Here is a 24,378-nt window from a genome sequence, read left to right as displayed (position 1 = left end):
AAAGGACATTTTGATCTGTGAGACACCTCAAGCCACTCCATACAGCACAATCCACCAATCTACTCATCAAAGGTGATATATAAATACATTGTCAGAAGGGAAAGTGTTTGACGATTAGACTAATAAACACATTTATAGTCATTTATTAAATAAGGTAATTTTAAGAAATTGATAGTTAATATTAGATGCAAGAAGAATTAGGAAATCCATCAATAAATTCTAAACGTAAATTAGACCAAACTTAAATTTATAAAATGAAACTGCTTCACAATCTTCCTCGATGGTTCTTAAATCATCTGCTGCTGAATGATGCATTAATACCAAAACTAAATTGAATTGATAGGCAAACATCAAATAACAAATTCCAATAAGAAAGATATCAGTCACTGAATTGACCTGGTAACATTTAATTTGTTTCTATTCATAAATGTTCAACATTGTATTCACTGTAATCCTTCAATTATCCTTTATTCAATTTATTCCTTTTTCCTTTTGTTTTATGATTTATTCAATTATCCTCTATTAATAGTTTAGTCATGTAGTTAGTCAAATAAACATGTATTTTATAAAGAACTTTGTTATTTGATTTGTGTGTGTATATAAACAATTTGAATCACTGTTCACCATGCCCAAGAACGCCGTAGCAACCCTGAGATTATGAGACTCAATTGATTTGTATAAAATAGATTTTTCCCTATTTTTATAAAATGGGGTGGCACCTGTGTAAATTCTGATATTAAAACTCATTGTGTGTGACATCTGAAGCTGAGTGTCACCACTCTCCTTCACATTTTACGATACATATACATATTCTGATATAAATTATTGATTGATGATTAATCTGCTCAATGCAATAACGCTACATGATCCAAGTTATTTGTCATCAGCCTACTTTTTCAATTACTAATAACATTACTATTACTACCAACAAATCTTTCTGCCTTCATGTTTGTATTGTATAGAGTAAAAGTATTAATTCTGTCTGAATGTTTTATGACTCAATGCCCCGGGCCATTATTGCTTTCTTTGTGTTCCTCTCGGGTCTCAGCAGGATTATGTAACATTTGGGTCCAAACAGTGCAACCAAGAGACCAAAACTGGAGGCCAGGATGGCGAATACCTCCACTGCATCTGCATATTTGCCTGGTGAGCTAATATAAGCGGGGACAAAGGCCACCCACACAGCACAGAAGATCAGCATGCTGAAAGTGATGAGCTTGGCCTCATTGAAACTATCTGGAAGATTCCTCGCCATGAATGCTAGTAGGAAGCTGAGTATAGCCAGTAAGCCAATGTAACCCAGTAACACTGCAAAACCAACTGTGGACCCAACTACACACTCATAAACTATTTTGTCATTGTGGTATTGAGTGTTTTTATGAGGAGCTGGTGAAGCAGAGACAAGCCAAGCAGTGCAGATTGCTGCCTGAATAGAAGTAAGAACCATAACTGTCCCTCTCTGCTGCACAGCACCAAACCACTTGAGACTGGCTCCACCTCCTGGTTTGGAGGCCTTGAACACAGCCAGAACCACCACCGTTTTCACCAGGATGCATGAGACACAAAGTACAAAGCTGATCCCAAACGCTGCATGTCTCAATTGGCATGTCCACATCCTGGGACGGCCGATAAACAATAGTGAGCAGAGGAAACATAATTTAAGTGATATCAATAGCTGGAAACTCAGTTCTGAATTGTTGGCGCGTATTATAGGGGTGCTGCGATGATAGATGGAGATGCCCAAGACAACAGCACAGATTAATGTGCCCAACAATGTGGTGGCTGTTAGGAAGATACCCAAAGGCTCTTGATAGGAGAGGAACTCTATTTTCTTAGGAACACAGTGGTCACGCTTGGGACTGGACCAGAAATCCTCTGGACAACTTGTGCACTCCATGGAGTCTAAGAAAACATTGATATTGTTAAGATTAATGCTTAAATTATATCTTCAAACTGCAATATTTAAATCTGAATACCAACCAGTGTTATTGCTGATCTTTCCCTCAGAACAAGGGATGCAGTCAAAACAGCACTCAGGTTGCCCCTTCTTTCTGGCCATGCGGGTACCTGGAGGACAGCTCTCACTGCACACTGACCGGGGTGGCTGTAGGGAAAAAAATAGACATATGTTATTGAGTCAAATAGCTATAATGAGCCATGCATGGTACACAAAGTAGGTGTCTGAAAATGCAGAAGCAACCTTTTTGGATTCAAAGTTCCAGAAGATTTTGTCTTCATCGAGTGTGAGTTCTTCACCTTTGGCTGACTCTTTAACCTCGCCCACATACTGAACTTTAGTTCGTCCATCAGGGAGCCACAGCCAGTTCATGACATCATATATTGGTAATGCATCACCATTCTCATCAAATGACACTTGATCACCAAATGGTGTGGTGAAGTTGACCTTTTCCAAGTAATACACAAGCTAAGAATATCAGAATAACGGATAGAGGAAAATCAAAAAGGACAGATGAAAAATCAATTCTATACGACCATGGTGAACACAGTGGTATCTAGTATTCAATAATCAACCTGCCTACTGCACCTATGAACATATGAAGATATCAACAATTCCAACAAAGCATTTCCATTAAAGTGAAGTCATTGATATTGCTGTATACCCAGTTTCAATACACTATTGGGACTCACCAATGTGACTGGTGGCAAGTGACCACATGAACTCAGTCACATGATCCTTGACCCATGGACTCAGCTCAGTAGCCATTGGCTACTGTAGCATTATTTCTCATTCACACATGCTTGTGAAATTCACCCGGGACAAAAGCAAAGGATATTCCTTTTGTTCTTTTTTTCCTTCACCCCCTTCCCACCCCTGCTGACCTGCGGGAGGTGAGCTGCTGCTCTTCCTCCAGACCAGAAGCTGTAGGAGCAGCTTTGCTCGCGAGTGCCTGCCTTTTTGACCATCTAACTTAAAGAAATAAGAGCTAGGAAGTTAGCACCAAGCTACCAAGCTGCAGTAACAGGACTGGACCAGTTTCCCTCCAAACTGCACAACTGGATTCAAGCACAGGAAGGAGAAAGACTTTGACCCTGGAACCACTTTCTCCAGCCTGCTTCCTCCAACTCCTCCATCTTGGAATTGCAACCTTTTCCTCCATGGATTTGTAACGTACTGGGCTTACCTTAGCATTAGCAATTGAACAAGGCTGAGCAACTTTGATTTCCGGAATGTACCTGTATTGATATGTTTAATGTTATTCATTTAGTTTGATTGATGTGATATTATTTGTAGTTAAGATATTTGGGTAGCTGGCATTGACACATCTGATGTGGTTAGTTTATGCTTCACATAGACAAGGTCTTGCATGCAAACTAACCATCTTTTCTACCCCACTGCATTATCTGACACACATTAAGATCGCATATATAAACTGTGAATTAGTTTTAAACATAAACATACACATTCAGATAATCTCAACCCCCACATCAACCCCCCTCTTTGACCTTCCTGAGCACATGTGCTCCGAAGAACAAAGAGGTCATGTGGTAACATGTTGGCGCCATCTTTGGTCCAGCCATCTTTGTAGTTTTACAGTGCTCGTCATATTGTCTGTAGGCACATGCAGACATCTTGAGACAAGTAGCCATCTTGTCTTTGTTTCTCCCCCCCCCCTCTCTCTCTCTCACTCACACACACACACACACGCACACGCACACGCACACGCACACGCACACGCACACACACACACACACACACACACACACACACACACACACACATGCTGACACACTGTGTTTGGCATGTTTAGTTTAGTTATTTAGTTAGATTAATATTGTGCTTTACACCTTTATTATCTTGTAAATAAATGTTTGTGTATTATACATGCTGGTCTGCTTAATATTGTACAAGAGTGAATAATGCCAACCGCTGCTGTGTCAAGAACTCCAATATTCTTCAACCTTTACTATCTATTTCGGTTATAGTTATTAATTTAAATATTAATCAAAGTTCAAAATGTATAGTTTAGTATATTTAATGGCACTTATCTATGAGACTACATTAATGTGCTATCATTTTCTCTTTGTTTCAAAGAGTGGTGCCCCGAGAATGATTTAATATACATTAAATCATATTATTCAATATAATTAATAATTATTTTGATAATTATTATTGACTTTTGATAGCCATTTTAATGTCTTTGGAGCTTATGTACCAATGTAATTTGGTGCCCTGTTATTATTAGTATATAGTGATAATTTGTTAATATCAATTTTAATAATATTGATAATTATCTTTAATATTTTCTAATAACTAGACCAGCTCCTATCTGCGTCCCCAACAACATTCGGACCTGACAATATTATCCACTGCTGTCACCTTGTGGTAGGGGGAATTGTTTCAGCTATCTGCTATGTGCTTTAACATTAGTAATCTCATAGCATTGTATTTAATCCTATACCTGAAATGTTACTCCACAAGATACCATAGGATTTAGTCACATGAACAGGTGGAGTGTAAACTGATATCCCACCTGCCATAGCTCCAGTCTTTGCAAACTGGCACAGCTGTATCCGCTGAAGGGCCCTCTCCCTGGCACACAGCGCAACATGTCATCAAGAGCATACGCCAGAGCATACACAGCCTTGTACACGTTATACTCTGGCCTGAGGTTTGAAATGTCCAAGAACTCAGTCTCCACACTCTCTAGATCTTCCTGTCCAGTGCATAGTTCTCCCCCAGTCTCCACCCAACCTGCTGGAGGTGGTGCAAATCTACACTGAAATGTGTATTCCCAAAACTGATTTACCTGAAATGTATTAAAAACCTTGGGTTAAAAATTATGACAACATACTCTATTATTCTTACAAATATCAGATCAGATTTAAATTTTAAGGTGAGACACTACAGGCAAAAACATTGTTTTTCATGAAGTGGTCAATTTTGAAATGTTAGGGCTATTTTGCTTCCATAACATGTCTTCTTTCAGACTAGTGGAAATAAAACATCCAATTAGGTGTTTATTTTACTACACTTTGTATATACACACGTGGACAAAATTGTTGGTACCCTTCCGTTAAAGAAAGAAAAACCCACAATGGTCACTGAAATAACTTGAAACTGCCAAAAGTAATAATAAATAAAGATTCACTGAAAATTATCTATTGAAAATCAGACATTGCTTTTGAATTGTGGTTCAACAGAATCATTTTAAAAAACAAACAAATTAAACTGGCCTGGACAAAAATGATGGTACCCCTAGAAAAGGTTGAAAATAATTTGACCATAGGGACATGTTAAACTAAGGTGTGTCCTGTAAATAGCATCACAGGTGTCTTCAAACTTTTAATCAGTCAGTCTGCCTATTTAAAGGGTGAAAAGTAGTCACTGTGCTGTTTGGTATCATGGTGTGTACCACACTGAACATGGACCACAGAAAGCTAAGGAGAGAGTTGTCTCAGGAGATTAGAAAGATAATTATAGACAAGCATGTTAAAGGTAAAGGCTATAAGACCATCTCCAAGCAACTTGATGTTCCTGTGACTTCAGTTGCACATATTATTCAGAAGTTTAAGGTCCACGGGACTGTAGCCTACCTCCCTGGACGTGGCCGCAAGAGGAAAATTGATGACAAATTGAAGAGACGGATAACACGAATGGCAACCAAAGAGCCCAGAACAACTTCCAAAGAGATTAGAGGTGAACTCCAAGGTCAAGGTACATCAGTGTCAGATCGCACCGTCCGTCGCTGTTTGAGCCAAAGTGGACTTAATGGAAGACAACCGAGGAGGACGCAAATCATAAAAAAGCGAGACTGGAATTTGCCAAAATGCATATTGACAAGCCACAAAGCTTCTGGGAGAATGTCCTTTGGACAGATGAGACAAAACTGGAGCTTTTTGGCAAGTCCCATCAGCTCTATGTTCACAGACGCAAAAATGAAGAATACAAAGAAAAGAACACTGTATCTAATGTGAAACATGGAGGAGGCTAAGTTGTGTTATGGGGCTGCTTTACTGCATCTGGCACAGGGTGTCTTGAATCCGTGCAGGGTACAATGAAATCTCAAGACCATCAAGGCATTCTGGAGCGAAATGTGCTGCCCAGTGTCAGAAAGCTTGGTCTCAGTCGCAGGTCATGGGTCCTCAAACAGGATAATGACCCAAAACACAGCTAAAAACACCCAAGAATGGCTTAGAACAAAACTTTGGACTATTCTGAAGTGGCCTTCTATGAGCCCTGATCTAAATCTTATTGAACATCTGTGAAAGGAGCTGAAACATGCATTCGGATAAGGCACCCTTCAAACCCGAGACAGCTGGAGCAGTTTGCTCACAAGGAGTGGGCCAAAATACCTGTCGACAGGTGCAGAAGTCTCATTGAGAGTTACAGAAATCGCTTGATTGCATTAATTGTCTCAAAAGGTTGTGCAATAAAATATTAAGTTAAGGGTACCATCATTTTTGTCCAGGCCAGTTTCATTAGTTTGTTTTTTAAAATGATTCTGTTGAACCACAATTCAAAAGCGATATCTAATTTTCATTAGTTCATTTTGAGTACATTTTTATTTATTGTTACTTTTGTCAGTTTCAAGTTATTTAAGTGACCATTGTGGGTTTTTCTTTCTTTAACGGAAGGGTACCAACAATTTTTTCCACGTGTGTATGTGTCTGTTGATTTCTCTTAAATTCACCAAATGTTATCATTAGATAATGCCTCATTTGCATATTTAAACAAAACATTTAAGAAAACTTGTAATACAAAAAATAAGTGTCTTAGTGTAAGTAATCAACTTGGGAAGTTTCATGGTGAAATCCTAGATTTTTAACCCAATTCACCAGGAGTGTCTTCAACATGTAATACATTTTACAATATATCTTTGAAGGCTGTTTTCTTTGAAAAACCTTTGCCTCTAAAATGTCAACAAAATGAAACAACAATTTTGAACTAAGCTTTATACAATGTTCAGATTCAAACATACAATTTCAGAAAACTTGTAATAAAAAAACATAATTGTCCTAATATAAGTTATCAACTGGGGAAGTTTCCTGGCAATATATAATAGTTAAATATTTTAACCTATACACCTGGGGTATCTCCACTTAAACTCACCACGTTATTTCCATAGCGGTTGTTGTGTTGTATGTCAGGACGTATTCTTAACAGGAAGTCCCTGAATCCTGGTATTTCTCCTCGACGGATGGCAATGCCCAGTGTGCCACTCAGGTACGGCATGAGGTGGGGGGTCTGGAGCGGACTACCTGCAGTCCAGGCTTCACTGGCCATCCACTGCAGGCCTGTCACATTCTGCCTCACCACCTGTGCATTACATGATATAAAATATATAAATTCATACTGTCATGACATGAATTATGTCTTATCTCATTCATGCATGTAAAACCCTCTTATTTCAGACAATCAAAACATTAACTTGTAGAATTATATAAACTTATAATTAAGCTTTAATTCAAGTCCAACCTCTTCCATGAGGTTAATCATGTTACTCTGATGTGCAAAGACAATGACCACACGAGCTGTAGATTTCCTCATCAAATCCACAATTCTCCTTAGTTCAGCTGCGTCTTTGCCCCAGGGCAAAACTTCTAAATAGGCCAGACAACCTCCACCAGACTGAGCCAGATCAGATTGGAAGGATCTGGCAGCGTGGAGTCCATAATCATCCTTACTGACCAACAGACCAGCCCAAGTCCAGCCAAAGCGCCTGAGAATCTGAATTATTGCACGCACCTAGGTAAATACAGAGTGGAGGGATTAATGCACTGGCCAGAATAATCTCTCAATGGGAAACCTGCTTAATTGGTCCCTTTCAGCTTTGTTATCTGAGACCAAACGACTCCATCAATGGCAAAAAAATGTGACATGTATTACAAAAACAATATATTTTTCATTGCAGTAAAGGGATGTTATTTCGAAGGAATGATTCAGTGCAGTGTTTTTTTTTATATCATTCTTATTTTGCAGATTAATGGTCACCTGGAAAGCATCACTTGGGATCGTCCTAAAGAAGGATGGAAACTTTTGCCGGTCACTCAGGCACGAACATGTGGCAAAATAACTCACCTGTGAAAGACGCAGACTGTACATCCTAAAAACATTCAAATCCTTCATCGGCTGATTAGTCCACATTGCATTTCAAATTAAAATACTTTAAAAGAATCATGGTGGAAAACTTACCATAGGTAATCTGTACAAACCTAAAACAGCGGTGATGGCAATAGAACTACTAGAGAAAGTATCACCCACAATCCCAAGGACTGGAGGGGTTCCTACACAGGTCTTATCCAATATAAAGTGCTCGTCTTGACCACTGGCTAATGACAAAGCTGAACGGAATCCAATTCCTAGGTTGACACAGTTGTCATTAAGACTGTATCCCAGAGTCACATTAGGTAGCAGGTTGGAGTTTCTGTTGATCTCATCAATAGCAAAGGCCATGGTCTGGGCCTGTCTGAATCCTACAATATAAAAACTAACAAACAAATACCATTGTTAGAAACCACACCATGATACATTACCTGTGCTGACATGAACATGTTGCACATTTACAGATTTTGCAAACAATTAAGCCCGTTGAATAGCAACAATTATTACAATACTTAATTAATTAAAAAAAATTGAGGAGACAAGTGATACGTCTAAAATGGCATAAATACACAATGTAATTCTGACCGGGTAATATCTTATCATATAAAATACATTTTACTAACGGGATTGGCTTCTTCCAGTTTCTGCATTTTGTTGTTTCCCTGAAATACTGACCTGTGGCAGGTTGGCTGTTGTGGCTCTGAGGTAAAAGACAGGTCAGGAAAGACAGAAAATAAATGGATCGAAAACAGCCCTCCCAGAACCACATCTCCAGCCCTGTGCATCCCATTTAGAGGAAACTGTCCCTGTAACCGGCAGGAGGTGGAATGGAGAGGGGAGGGCACAGCAGAAGAAAAGTAGGAATACAACAACACAGAGTACATGAGCAAGAGGAGGTTGATATCTAAAAATGCCCCCATGGCTTTCCTCCTGTTTACTCCTTTTCTGACTCTGTGTCAACCCCTTTTATCAACTTGTAGCATTGTTTAAGCTTGCACACCACCCATCAGCGCATACGCAAAAGTAAGGGCAGGACCCAATATGTATTTCATTGGAGACTGGTTTTGTATCGAGGTGGAATTAATTTGTGCACTTTTAATTACATCTCACCAAGGCAATTTTAGCAACCTTTCCAACCCAAATTGAAGTTGTGGATGACCGCTATGATTGATATCTACTGAAATTTGCGTGTGATTTGTGGTGTGATAAGCATACCGAATTAAACTCACCAAATGCTCAAATTAGCCCCGAGTATGTCCACTAGATGGTAGCAGCATACCAAGACCCTCAGTGAAATATTACATCTTCCCTTGCTCTGTGTTTGTTTGATGGAGAGTTTTTGTATGTGGCTGGCAACCAATATTAACTTGGCAGGTATTAGATATGATTAGTTCTGCAGAAACATGCAGGACAGATTTCCCCATTAGTATGTCCAATTTGCAGTTTTATAGATTTGGTAACTGTATTTCTACGATTACAGGCAGAAACCTGTTACTTATTTACATCAACACATGTATTTTGAGTGCATGCACATACTTTTGAGATTACTTAACTCTATTCCCCCTAAAATGAAGTAGAATATTGCATCAATTAAAACACTGGCTTTGTCTGGCTCAAACACATAAAAGCATCTTATTTAGGAGGCATTTAAGTAAAAAATGCATCAAATCCATGCAGGCTTAATGGCAGAAAATAATTATAACAGTAAATACAAAAACAAAAAAAGTTACAATTCTTTTCTGTATAATGTTAGGCCATTGCATAGTCATAGCTTCCAGAAGATTAGTTAATGATTACGTACTTAAAACATGAATGAGGATCTAAATGCCAGTGAACTACTAATTAATGAGTAACTCTCAATACAATTTTATGGATGTTTTTGTTTTAATGATATTCAACTTGATAATATTCAGGGATGTGAATTGTAATGTTTATGTTGTCTGAATATGATGAATAAAACATCTGTTAAGAATTCTGCTGTCTCCTATTCTTCAAAGGAATCAATTGTAATGATGATGAATTAATGAGGGACTCCTCATTAACTATTCAGTATTGTGTCTCACTTTACTGGGGGGCACACAAAAACAATAAGTAATGTTTAAGTAATCAGTAATTAATGAGTCGTTACTAGATTTGTAATGACTTTTGATTCAGAGTTAATCAGGAACAAGTCATGAAAGTGGTGAAGTCAAGTCAATTTCAATTGTATTTTTATAAACCAATAAAATAGTCAGAATGATATAGACAAAAATATTCACAAACTGATCATTATTTAATGATTCATTAATATAGGTTCTCCCTGTCAGTTCTCTAGTAACTCATCATTATCTACTATATAATACTCCATTACAAATTATTAGTGAAGTACTCATTAGACCCTGGACAGGTCGCCAGACTATAACAGGGCTGACACGTAGAAACAGACAGCCATTCATACTCACATTCACACCTATAGACCATTTAGAGTCAACAATTAACCTAACCTGCATATCTTTGGACTTAGGGAGGAAGCCGGAGATCCCCGGAGAAAACCCACGCTAAAATGGGGAGAACATGCAAACTCCACAGACAATGGCCCCAAGCTGGGTTTGAACCTGCGACTCTCTTGCTGTGAGGCAACACATTGGAGCAACAAGTGAAGAAACAAAGGAGAATTTATGGCCTACTCCCTGGGTTTTAAGACTATCTACATTCCTTTGAGATGTTGGCTCACAGTCGCCCAAAGACACATGCAGCTGTGAATGAGACCAAAATGGAAATTACATTTAATGCAAATGAACATGTACTTTAATTGATGTGTTGTGCTTTGCTAACATATGTCTAATAACAGGAAGTTTTGTTTAACATATGTATTTTTGGGACAAGACTAAAATTGAAAGTAGTAGGAACCAGCAGAGACACAAGTCTGTCTCACACGTCTGTCCTCTCCTTGCCTTCTTTTGGAAATCCGCATTTGTGACTAAGTTTGTTTAGGTAAATGTATCTAGTTCAGTCATTTTTAGTTTAGATAACTCAAATAGTCATGCTGATAAGTAGTTAATCATAAGCTGTAGATAAAACATTTCCTTTATATTAATCCCCTGATGAGATCCTGCTACATAAATATTTTTACGTGTGTATATTATACGTCCCCAGAGATCTTAAACAGAAATTAAGGTGCACACTAATGCTTCAGTTAATCTTATATCTGATATATATATTTTAATCTAGTTGAAATGTATTACAACTTTTAATGTTGATTGTGAACCATATATAAATTGACTAATTTTGTTAAATATGCTTAGAACATATAGAATTAAGTTCATGATAATTAACTCTGCTTACATTTCCTTGTGTAATTGGTTAATTCCTTTTAATTCAATTGATTATTTGGAATAATTAATTATGTGAAACAAAAGAAATAACACAACCGGGGACACGGGCTGCTTGCCTGAAAGAACGACTTTAAATAAAGTACATTTTGATCTGAGAGACCCCTCAAGCCACTCCATACAGCACAATCCACCAATCTACTCATCAAAGGTGATATATAAATACATTTTCAGAGGTGACAGTGTTTGATGATTTGACTAATAAACACATTTATAGTCATTTATTAAATAAGGTAATTTTAAGAAATTGATAGTTAATATTAGATGCAAGAAGAATTAGGAAATCCATCAATACATTCTAAACGTAAATTAGACCAAACTTAAATTTATAAAATGAAACTGCTTCACAATCTTCCTCGATGGTTCTTAAATCATCTGCTGCTGAATGATGCATTAATTCCAAAACTAATTTGAATTGATAGGCAAACATCAAATAACAAATTCCAAAAATAAAGATATCAGTCACTCAATAGACCTGGTAACATTTAATTTGTTTCTATCCATAAATGGTCAACATTGTATTCACTGTAATCCTTCAATTATCCTTTATTCAATTTATTCCTTTTTCCTTTTGTTTTATGATTCATTCAATTATCCCCTATTAGTAGTTTAGTCATGTAGTTAGTCAAATCAACATTTAATTTGATAAAGAACTTTGTTATTTGATTTGTTTGTGTAAATAAACAATTTGAATCGCTGTTCACCATGCCCAAGAACGCCGTAGCAACCCTGAGATTATGAGACTCAATTGATTTATATAAAATTTTAAATTTGTCCTTATTTTTATAGAATGGGGTGGCACCTGGGTAAATTCTGATATTAAAACTAATTGTTTGTGATATTTGAAGCTGAGTGTCACCACTCTCTTTCACATTTTACGATACATACATATTCTGATATAAATTATTGATTGATGATTAATCTGCTCTATGCAATAACGCTAAATGATCCTACTTTCTCAATTACTAATAACATTGCTATTACTACCAACACATTTTTCTGCCTTTATGTTTTTTATTGTATAGATAAAAATATTAATTTTGTCTGAATGTTTTATGACTCAATGCCCCGACCCATGATTGCTTTCTTTGTGTTCCTCTCTGGTCTCAGCAGGATTATGTAACATTTGGGTCCAAACAGTGCCACCAAGAGACCAAAACTGGAGGCCAGGATGGCGAATACCTCCACTGCATCTGCATATTTGCCTGGTGAGCTAATATAAGCGGGGACAAAGGCCACCCACACAGCACAGAAGATCAGCATGCTGAAAGTGATGAGCTTGGCCTCATTGAAACTATCTGGAAGATTCCTTGCCATGAATGCTAGCAGGAAGCTAAGGATAGCCAGTAAGCCAATGTAACCCAGTAACACTGCAAAACCAACTGTGGATCCGACTACACACTCATAAACTATCTTGTCATTGTGGTATTGAGTATTTTTATGAGGAGCTGGTGAAGCAGAGACAAGCCAAGCAGTGCAGATTGCTGCCTGAATAGAAGTAAGAACCATAACTGTCCCTCTCTGCTGCACAGCACCAAACCACTTGAGACTGTCTCCACCTCCTGGTTTGGAGGCCTTGAACACAGCCAGAACCACCATGGTTTTCACCAGGATGCATGAGACACAAAGTACAAAGCTGATCCCAAATGCTGCATGTCTCAGCTGGCATGTCCACATCCTGGGACGGCCGATAAACAACAGTGAGCAGAGGAAACATAATTTAAGTGACATCAATAGCTGGAAACTCAGTTCTGAATTGTTGGCGCGTACTATAGGGGTGCTGTGATGATATGTGTAGATGCCCAAGATAACAGCACAGATTAATGTGCCCAACAATGTGGTGGTTGTCAGGAAGATACCCAGAGGCTCCTGATAGGAGAGGAACTCTATTTTCTTAGGAACACAGTGGTCACGCTGGGGGCTGGACCAGAAGTCTTCTGGACAACTGGTGCACTCCATGGAGTCTAAGAAAACATTGATAGTGTTAAGATTAATGCTTAAATTATATCTTCAAACTGAAATATTTAAAACTGAATACCAACCAGTCTTATTGCTGATCTTTCCCTCGGAACAAGGGATGCAGTCAAAACAGCAGTCAGGTTGTCCCTTCTTTCTGGCCATGCGGGTACCTGGAGGACAGCTCTCACTGCACACTGACCGGAGTGGCTTTTGGGAGAAAAATACACATCTGTTATTGAGTCAAATAACTATAACAAGTCATGCATGGTACACAAAATTTGTGTCTGAAAAATTAAAGGCAACCTCTTTGGATTCAAAGTTCCAGAAGATTTTGTCTTCATCAAGTGTGAGTTCTTCACCTTTGGCTGACTCTTTGACCTCGCCCACACTCTCAACTTTAGTTCGTCCATCAGGGAGCAACAGCCAGTTCATGACATCATATATTGGTAAGGCATCACCATTGTCATCAAATGACACTCGATCACCAAATGGTGTGGTGAAGTTGACCTTTTCCAAGTAATACACAAGCTAAGAATATCAGAATAACGGATAGAGGAAAATCAAAAAGGACAGATGAAAAATCAATTCTTTATGACCACGGTGAACACAGTGGTATCTAATATTCATTAATCAACCTGCCTACTGAACCTATGAACATATGAAGATATTAACAATTCCAACAAAGCATTTCCATTAAAGTGAAGTCACTGATATTACTGTATACCCAGTGACAATACACTCTGTCCTGATAATATTATCCAGTGCTGTCACCTTGTGGTAGGGGGAATTGTTTCAGCTATCTGCTATGCACTTTAAGATTAGTAATCTCATAGAACTGTATTTAATCCTATATTTGAAATATTACTCCAGAAGATAGCATAGGATTTAGTCTTATGAACAGGTGGAGTGTAAACTGATATCCCACCTGCCATAGCTCCAGTCTTTGCAAACTGGCACAGCTGTGTTCGCTGAAAGGCCCTCTCCCTGGCACACAGCGCAGCATGTCATCAAGAGCATACGCCAGCGCATACACAGCCTTGTACACGTTATACTCTGGCCTGAGGTTTGAAATGTCCAAGAACTCAGTCTCCACACTCTCTAGATCTTCCTGTCCAGTGCATAGTTCTCCCCCAGCCTCCACCCAACCTGCTGGAGGTGGTGCAAATCTACACTGAAATGTGTATTCCCAAAACTGATTTACCTGAATGTATTAAAAACTTTGTGTTATACATGATGACAACATACTGTATTAGTCTTACAAATACCAGATTAATACACTTTGTCTATATGTGTCTGTAGATTTCTTTTAAATTGCCAAAAAGTAATCATTAGTTAATGCCTCATTTGCATATTTAAACATAACATTTCAGAAAACTTGTAGTAGAAAAAATAATTGTCTTAGTGTAAGTAATCAACTGGGGAAGTTTCATGGTGATATCTTAGATGTTTATCCCAATTCACCAGGAATGTCTTAAAAATGTATTGAATTTTACAATACATATCTTTGTACGCCGTTTTCTTAAAAATGAGTTTTGTAAAGATCTTTCACTTTAATATTTAAACAAAATGAAAGAACAATTTTGAACTTAGCTTTATCCAATGTTATCCAAAAAACTTGTAATACATTTTTTTTTTTCCTAATATAAGTAATCAGCTGGGGAAGTTTTATGGCAATATATATTAGTTAAATGTTTTAACCTATACACCTGGGGTGCCTCCACTTAAACTCACCACATTATTTCCATAGCGGATGTTGTGCTGTATGTCAGGACGTATTCTTAACAGGAAGTCCCTGAGTCCTGGTATTTCTCCTCGACGGATGGCAATGCCCAGTGTGCCACCCAGGTACGGCATGAGGTGGGGGGTCTGGAGCACAGGAGCTGCAGTCCAGGATTCACTGGCCATCCACTGCAGGCCTGTCACATTCTGCCTCACCACCTGTGCATTTCATTATATAAAATATATAAATTCATACTGTCATGACACGATTGATGTCTTGTCTCATTCATACACATGTAAAACCCTATTATTTTAGACAATCAAAATATTAAATTGTAGAATTATATAAATATATATTATAATTAAGCTGTATTTCAAGCCCAACCTCTTCCATGAGGTTAATAACGTGACTCTGATGAGCAAAGACAATGACCACACGAGCTGTAGATTTCCTCATCAAATTCACAATTCTCCTTAGTTCAGCTGCGTCTTTGCCCCAGGGCAAAACTTCTAAATAGGCCAGACACCCTCCACCAGACTGATCCAGATCAGATTGAAAGGATCGGGCAGCGTGGAGTCCATAATCATCATCACTGACCAGCAGACCTGTCCAAGTCCAGCCAAAGCGCCTGAGAATCTGAATCATAGCACGCACCTAAGTAAATACAGAGTGGAGGGATTAATGCACAGGAAAGGATATTCTTTCAGTCGGGAAACTGCTAAACAGGTTATTTCAAAGGAATGTTTCAGTGCACATGCTTTTTTTTATGGATTTTTATTTTGCTGATTGATGGTCACCTGGAAAGCATCACTTGGGATCGTCCTAAAGAAGGATGGAAACTTTTGCCGGTCACTCAGGCACGAACATGTTGCAAAATAACTCACCTGTGAAAGACACAGACTGCACATACTAAAAACATTCAAATTCTTCATTGGCTGATTAGTCCAATGTTTACAATTGACATTGTATTTCAAATTCAAAAATATAAAAGAATTATGGTGGAAAACTTACCATAGGTAATCTGTACAAACCTAAGACAGCGGAGATGGCAATAGAACCACTAGAGAAAGTATCACCCACAATCCCAAGGACTGGAGGGGTTCCTACACAGGTCTTGTCCAATATAAACTGCTCCTCTCGACCACTGGCTAATGACAATGCTGCACGGAATCCAATTCCTAGGTTGACGCAGTTGTCATTAAGACTGTATCCCAGAGTTACATTAGGTAGCAGGTTGGAGTTTCTGTTGATCTCATCAATAGCAAAGGCCATGGTCTGGGCCTGTCTGAATCCTAGAATATCAAAACTAACACACAAATACCATTGTTGGAAAATACAACATGATACAGTACCTGTGCTGACATGAATGTTTTGCACAATTACAGATTTTTCAAACAATTAAGCCAGTTGAATGCAACAATTATTACAATACTTGATTAACAAAAAAATAGAGGAGACAAGTGATATGTCTAAAATGGCATGAATACACAATGTAATTCTGACCGGGTAATATCTTATCATATAAAATACATTTTACTAATGGGATTGGCTTCTTCTAGCTTCTGCATTTCGTTTGTTTCCCTGAAATACTGACCTGTGGCATGTTGGCTGTTGTGGCTCTGAGGTAAAAGACATGTCAGGAAAGACAGAAAAGAAGTGGATCTTAAACAGCCCTCCCAGAACCACATCTCCAGCCTTGTGCATCCCATTTAGATGAAATTGTCCCTGTAACCGGCAGGAGGTGGAATGGAGAGGGGAGGGCACAGCAGAAGAAAAGTAGGAATGCAACAACACAGAGTACATGAGCAAGAGCAGGTTGATATCTAAAAATGCCCACATGGCTTTCCTCCTGTTTACTCCTTTTCTGACACAGTGTCAACGCCTTTTATTGACTTGCAGCATTGTTTAATCTTGCGCACCACCCATCAGCGCTTACACAAAAGTAAGGGCAGGGCCTAATATGCACTTCATTTAAGATTTATTTTGTATTGAGGCAAAATTAATTGTGCATTTTTAATAACGTCTCACCAAGGCAATTTTAGCAACCTTTCCAACCCAAATTGAAGTTGTGGATGACCGCTATGATTGATCTCTACTGAAACTTGCGTGTGATCTGTTGTTTGATAAGCATACCACATTAAACTCACCAAAACTCAAATTAGACCCAAGTATGTCCACTAGATGGTAGCAACATACCAAGACACTCAGTGAAATATTACATCTTCCCTGGCTCTGTGTCTGTTTGATTGAGGGTTATTGTATCTGGCTGGCACCCATAGTAACTTGGCAGGTATTAGATATGATCAGTTCTGCAGAAACGTGGGCAGGACAGATTTCCACATTAGTATGTCTAATTTGTAATTTTATTTGTCTGACTCAAACCCCAAAAAGCATCATATTTAGGAGGCATTTAAGAAAAACATACATCAAATCCATGCAGGCTTAATTGTAGAAAAGAATTATAAAAGTAAATACAAAAACACAAAAGTTACAATTCTTTTCTGTATAATGTTGGCCATTGCATAGTCATGGCTTCCAGAAGATTAGTTAATGATTACGTAATGAAAAAAATGAATGAGGATCTAAATGCTAGTGAACTATTAGTTAATCAGTAACTCTCAATACAAATGTTTTGATAATTTCTTTGAATTATATTCAACTTGATAATATTCAGGGATGTGAATGTTAATGTAAATGTTGTCTGAATATGATGAACAAAACATCTGTTAAGAATTCTACTGTCTCTGAATTTTTAAAGTAGTCAATTGTAAAGATAATGATTAAGTAATGAGGGACTCTTCATTAACTATTCAGGATTATGTCTCACTTTACTTGGAGGGACACAAAAACAGTAAATTATGTTTAAGTTTTCAATAATTAATGAGTCGTTTTTGTGCTGCTCAGCAGCTGATTCAGAGTTAATCAGGAACAAGTCATGAAAGTGGTCAGTATGATCAAGTCAAAAATATTCACAAATACATTTTTACTTAATGATTCATTAATATAGGTTCTCCCTGTCTGTTATCTAGTAACTCATTATTATCTGCTATATAACACTCCATTACGAATTATTAGAGAAGTACTCATTAGACCCTGGACAGGTCGCCAGACTATCACAGGACTGACACGTAGAAACAGACAACCACTCTTACTGACATTCTCACCTACAGGCCATTTAGAGTCAACAATGAACCTAACCTGCATATCTTTGGACTGTGGGAGGAAGCCGGAGATCCCGGAGAAAACCCACGCCAACATGGGGAGGACATGCAAACTTCACAGAGAAGGGCCCCGTATTTGAGGCTGCGAACCTCTTTCTGTGAGGCAACAAATTGGAGGAACAAGTGAAGAAACAAAGGATAATGTATGGCCTACTCCCTGGGTTTTAAGACTATATACATTCCTTTGAGATGTTGGCTCACAGTCACCCAAAGACACATGCAGCTGTGAGTACCAAAACTAAATTTGATTGATAGGTAAACATCAAACAACAAATTCAATCAGAGATATTAGTGACTGAATTGACCTGGTCACTTTAATTTGTTTCTAACCATTAATGTTCATGATTGTATTCACAATAATATTCAATTATCCTTTTTTTATGTATTCCTTTTTCTTTTTGTTTGATCATTTATGCAATATCTTCTGTTAGTAGTTTAGTTATGTAGTTAGTCAAATAAACATTTAATTTTATACAGAACTTGGTTCTTGGTTTTTATAAAATTGGGTGGCACCTGGGTAAATTCTGATTTTAAGACTAATTCTTTGTGATTTTTGAAGCTGAGTGTCACTACTTTCCTTCACATCTTACCAAAAAATCATGGGTTTAGGATTAATAATTTTGGGTTATAAATTATTTATAAATATTTTTATATTAATTATTGATAGATGAATAATCTGATCTATGCAATAACGCTACACGATCAAATTTATTTGTCATCAGCCTACTTTCTCAATTACTAATAACATTGCTATTTCTACCAACATATTTTTCTTCCTTTATGTTTGTATTGTATAGAGAAAAAGTAATAATTCTGTTTGCATGTTTTATGACTCAATGCCCCGACCCATGATTGCTTTCTTTGTGTTCCTCTCTGGTCTCAGCAGGATTATGTAACATTTGGGTCCAAACAGTGCCACCAAGAGACCAAAACTAGAGGCCAGGATGGCAAATACCTCCACTGCATCTGCATATTTGCCTGGTGAGCTAATATAAGCGGGGACAAAGGCCACCCACACAGCACAGAAGATCAGCATGCTGAAAGTGATGAACTTGGCTTCATTGAAGTTGTCTGGAAGATTCCTCGCCATGAATGCTAGTAGGAAGCTGAGGATAGCCAGTAAGCCAATGTAACCTAGTAACACTGCAAAACCAACTGTGGATCCGACTACACACTCATAAACTATCTTGTCATTGTGGTATTGAGTATTTTTATGAGGAGCTGGTGAAGCAGAGACAAGCCAAGCAGTGCAAATTGCTGCCTGAATAGAAGTAAGAACCACAACGGTCCCTCTCTGCTGCACAGCACCAAACCACTTGAGACTGGCTCCTCCTCCTGGTTTGGAGGCCTTGAACACAGCCAGAACCACCATGGTTTTCACCAGGATGCATGAGACACAAAGTACAAAGCTGATCCCAAATGCTGCATGTCTCATTTGGCATGTCCACATCCTGGGACGGCCAATGAACAACAGTGAGCAGAGGAAACATAATTTAAGTGATATCAATAGCTGGAAACTCAGTTCTGAATTGTTGGCGCGTACTATAGGGGTGCTGCGATGATAGATGAAGATGCCCAGGACAACAGCAGAGATGAATGTGCCCAAGAATGTGATGGCTGTCAGGCAGATACCTAGAGGCTCTTGATAGGAGAGGAACTCTGTTTTCTTAGGAACACAGTGGTCACGCTGGGGGCTGGACCAGAAGTCCTCCGGACAACCGGTGCAATCCATGGAGTCTAAGAAAACAGAGGAGTTGTTGTGATATATGGTTAAATTATATCTCCAAACTGCAACGTTTAAAACTGAATACCAACCAGTCTCATTGCTGATATTTCCCTCAGAGCAAGGGATGCAGTCAAAACAGCACTCAGGTTGCCCCTTCTTTCTGGCTATGCGGGTACCTGGAGGACAGCTCTCACTGCACACTGACCGGGGTGGCTGTCAGAAGAAAAATAAATATCTGTTATTCTACGCTCCTTCTACACTGCTATAATGAGTCATTCATGGCACACAGAACAGGTGTCTGAAAAAGCAGAAATAACCTGTTTTGAGTCAAAGTTCCAGAAGATTTTGTCTTCATCAAGTGTGAGTTCTTCACCTTTGTCTGACTCTTTAACCTCGCCCACATTCTCAACTTTTGTTCCTCCATCGGGGAGCCCAAACCAGTTCATGATATCATATATTGGTAAGGCATCACCATTCTCATCAAATGACAACTGATCACCAAATGGTGTGGTGAAGTTGACTTTTTCCAAGTAGTACACAAGCTAAAAACAGATAAAAGAAATAAGCCTATATGACCATGGTGAACACACCGGTATTTGGTATTCAATAATCAAACTGTATACTGCACCTATGAACATATGAAGACATTAACATTTCCAACAAAGCATTTTCTTTAAATTGAAGATATTACTGTATACGCAGAGACAAGACATTTTTGTCTCTGACCTGACACTATTATCCACTGCTGTCACCCAGCAGTAGGGGAAATCCTTTCAGCTATCTGCTATTCACTTTAAGATTAGTAATCTCATAGTTTTGTATTTAATCATATACCTTAAATGTTACTCCAGAAGATAGCATAGGATTTAGTCACATAAATATGTGCACTGTAAACTGACATCCCACCTGCCATAGCTCCAGTCTTTGCAAACTGGCACAGCTGTGTCCGCTGAAAGGCCCTCTCCCCGGCACACAGTGCAGCATGTCATCAAGAGCATACGCCAGAGCATACACAGCCTTGTACACGTTATACTCTGGCCTTAGGTTTGAAATGTCCAACAACTCAGTCTCCACACTCTCTAGATCTTCCTGTCCAGTGCATAGTTCTCTCCCAGCCTCCACCCAACCTGCTGGAGGTGGTGCAAATCTACACTGAAATGTGTATTCCCAAAACTGATTTACCTGAAATGTATTAAAAACTGTGTGTTATAAATTATCACAATATACTGTATTATTCTTAAAAATACCAGATCATATTGCAAGGTTAAGGTGAGACACTACAGTCTAAAACATTGTTTTTCATGAACTGGTCAATTTTGAAATTTTGGGCTATTTTGCTTCCATAACATGTCTTCTTTCAGACTAGTGGAAAGAAAACATTCAATTTAGGTGTTTATTTTACTACACTTTGTCTATATCTGTCTGTAGATTTCTCCTAAAATCCCCAAAAGTTACCATTAGATAATGCCTCATTTGCATATTTAAACATAATATTTCAGAAACTTGTAATACTAAAAATAATTGTCTTAGTGTTAGTAATCAACTGGGGAAGTTTCATGGTGATATCTTAGATTTTTAACCCAATTCACCAGGAGTGTCTTCAAAATGTATTGAATTTTACAATATATAATTTTAAAGGCCGTTTTCTCATATTGAGTTTTGTAAAAACCTTTGACTCTAATATGTCAACAAAATGAAAAACATTTTTTAAACTTAGCTTTATCCAATGTTCAGATTTAAATATACAATGTCAGTTTTAACCTATACTCCTGGGATGTCTCCACTTAAACTCACCATGTTATTTCCATAGCGGTTGTTGTGTTGTATGTCAGGACGTATTCTTATCAGGAAGTCCCTGAGTCCTGGTATTTCTCCTCGACGTATGGCAATGCCCAGTGTGCCACTCAGGTACGGCATGAGGTGGGGGGTTTGGAGCACAGTACCTGTCGTCCAGGATTCACTGGCCATCCACTGCAGGCCTGTCACATTCTGCCTCACCACCTGTGCATTGCATTATATAAAATATATAAATTCATACTGTCATGACACAATTGATATCTTGTCTGTTTCATACACGTTTAAAACTCTCTTATTTTAGACAATCAAAATATTAAATTGTAGAATTTTGTAAATATATATTATAATTAAGCTGTATTTCAAGCCCGACCTCTTCCATGAGGTTAATCATGTGCCTCGGTTGTGCAAAGACAATGACCACACGAGCTGTAGATTTCTTCATCAAATCCACAATTCTCCTTAGTTCAGCTGGGTCCTTGCCCCAAGGCAAAACTTCTAAGTAGGCCAGACACCCTCCACCAGACTGAGCCAGATCAGATTGAAAGGATCGGGCAGCGTGGAGTCCGTAATCATCATTACTAACCAGCAGACCTGCCCAAGTCCAGCCAAAGCGCCTGAGTATCTGAATCATAGCACGTACCTAAGTAAATACAGAGTGGAGGGATTAATGCACAGGCCAGAATAATCTCTCAGTGGGGAACCTGCTAAACAGGTTCCACAATTGACCATGTTTAATCGGTGCTTTTCAGCTTTGTTAGCTGAGACCAAAGGGCTCTATCAATGGCACAAACAATGTGACAAGTATTACAAAAAAACAACATATTTTTCATTGCAGTACAAGGAGGTTATTTCTAAGGAATGTTTCAGTGCATATGCTTTTTGTTTATGCATTCTTATTTTGCCGATTAATGGTCACCTGGAAAGCATCACTTGGGATCGTCCTAAAGAAGGATGGAAACTTTTTCCGGTCACTCAGGCACGAACATGTGGCAAAATAACTCACCTGTGAAAGACACAGACTGCACATCCTAAAAACATTCAAATTCTTCATCGGCTGTTTAGTCCAATATTTACAATTCACATTGCATTTAAAATTAAAATGCTATAAAAGAATCATGGTGGAAAACTTACCATTGGTAATCTGTACAAACCTAAGACAGTGGAGATGGCAATAGAACGTGTAGAGGTAGAATCACCCAAAATCCCTAGGACTGGAGGGGTTCCTACACAGGTCTTGTCCAATATAAACTGCTCCTCTAGACCACTTGCCAGTGATAATGCACCACTGAATCCAACAAAAAGCGCACCGCAGTTATCATAAAGACTGTATCCCAGAGTCACATTAGGTAGCAGGTTGGAGTTTCTGTTGATCTCATCAATAGCAAAGGCCATGGTCTGGGCCTGTCTGAATCCTAGAATATCAAAACTAACAAAAAAATACCATTGTTGGAAAATTCAACATGATACAGTAACTGTACTGAAATGAACATTTTGCACAATTACAGATTTTGCAAACAAGCCAGTTGAATAGAAATAATTATTATAATACTTGAATAAAAAAAAATTAGAGGAGACAAGTGATCTGTCTAAAATGGCATGAATTCATAATGTAATTCTGACTGAGTGATATCTTAGCATATAAAATACATTTTACTAATGAGATTGGCTTCTTCCAGTTTTTACATTTTGTTGTTTCCCTGACAGACTGACCTGTTGCAGGTAGGCTGTTGTGGCTCTGAGGTAAAAGACAAGTCATGAAAGGAAGAAAAAAAGTTGATATGAAACAGCCCACCCAGAACCGCATCTCCAGCCTTGTGTATCCCATTTAGATTAAACTGTCCCTGTAACCTGCATGAGGTGGAATGGAGAGGGGAGGGCACAGCAGAAGAAAAGTAGGAATATAACAACACAGAGTACATGAGCAAGAGGAGGTTGATGTCTAAAAATGCCCACATGGCTTTCCTCCTGTCTACTCCTTTTTTGACTCAGTGTCAACCCCTTTTATTGACTTGTAGCATTGTTTAATCCTGCACACCACCCATCAGCGCATACGCAAAAGTAAGGGCAGGGCCTAATATGCATTTCATTTGAGATTGATTTTGTATTGAGGCAAAATTATTCGTGCATTTTTAATAACGTCTCACCAAAGCAATTTTAGCAACCTTTCCAACCCAAATTGGAGTTGTAGATGACCGCTATGATTGATCTCTACTGAAATTTGCGTGTGATTTTTTGTGTGATATGCATACCGAATTAAATTCACCAGATGCTCAAATTAGACCCAAGTATGTCCACTAGATGGTAGCAGCATACCAAAACACTCAGTGAAAGATTATATCTTCCCTTGCTCTGTGTCTGTTTGATGGAGTGTTATGGTATCTGGCTGGCACCCATAGTAACTTGGCATTAGATACGATCAGTTCTGCAGAAACGTGAGCAGGACAGATTTCCCCATTAGTATGTCCAATTTTCAATTTTATTCTTCTGACTCAAACCCAAAAAAGCATCATATTTAGGAG

General features: G+C 38.3%; 3 protein-coding genes across 3 annotated transcripts; all 3 read right to left on the bottom strand.

Moving 5' to 3' along the window:
- Window positions 1–231: 231 nt before the first annotated feature.
- Window positions 232–8,865, bottom strand: LOC141770804 (extracellular calcium-sensing receptor-like). The gene is made up of 9 exons (XM_074640649.1): window positions 8,741–8,865; window positions 8,156–8,450; window positions 7,955–8,041; window positions 7,439–7,708; window positions 7,073–7,279; window positions 4,494–4,769; window positions 2,201–2,425; window positions 1,981–2,104; window positions 232–1,902 (listed from the first exon to the last, which is right to left on the bottom strand). The coding sequence occupies exons 1-9, from the start codon at window positions 8,848–8,850 to the stop codon at window positions 992–994; spliced, it is 2,505 nt and encodes an 834-aa protein (XP_074496750.1). The 5' UTR covers window positions 8,851–8,865; the 3' UTR covers window positions 232–991.
- A 3,624-nt stretch (window positions 8,866–12,489) lies between these two features.
- LOC141770803 (extracellular calcium-sensing receptor-like) lies at window positions 12,490–16,885 on the bottom strand. Its single transcript, XM_074640648.1, has 9 exons — window positions 16,710–16,885; window positions 16,127–16,421; window positions 15,913–15,999; window positions 15,500–15,769; window positions 15,127–15,333; window positions 14,321–14,596; window positions 13,699–13,923; window positions 13,479–13,602; window positions 12,490–13,400 (listed from the first exon to the last, which is right to left on the bottom strand). The coding sequence occupies exons 1-9, from the start codon at window positions 16,817–16,819 to the stop codon at window positions 12,490–12,492; spliced, it is 2,505 nt and encodes an 834-aa protein (XP_074496749.1). The 5' UTR covers window positions 16,820–16,885.
- Window positions 16,886–19,162: 2,277 nt separating this feature from the next.
- LOC141770871 (extracellular calcium-sensing receptor-like) lies at window positions 19,163–23,814 on the bottom strand. The gene is made up of 9 exons (XM_074640717.1): window positions 23,570–23,814; window positions 22,991–23,285; window positions 22,776–22,862; window positions 22,230–22,499; window positions 21,857–22,063; window positions 20,969–21,244; window positions 20,380–20,604; window positions 20,152–20,275; window positions 19,163–20,073 (listed from the first exon to the last, which is right to left on the bottom strand). The coding sequence occupies exons 1-9, from the start codon at window positions 23,812–23,814 to the stop codon at window positions 19,163–19,165; spliced, it is 2,640 nt and encodes an 879-aa protein (XP_074496818.1).
- Window positions 23,815–24,378: the final 564 nt, after the last annotated feature.

This window comes from Sebastes fasciatus, chromosome 7 (assembly GCF_043250625.1).
Source record: "Sebastes fasciatus isolate fSebFas1 chromosome 7, fSebFas1.pri, whole genome shotgun sequence".
Classification (NCBI taxonomy): Eukaryota; Metazoa; Chordata; class Actinopteri; order Perciformes; family Sebastidae; genus Sebastes; species Sebastes fasciatus.
Note: the sequence above shows the minus strand (reverse complement) of the source record. Positions and strands in the feature narration are given on the sequence as shown.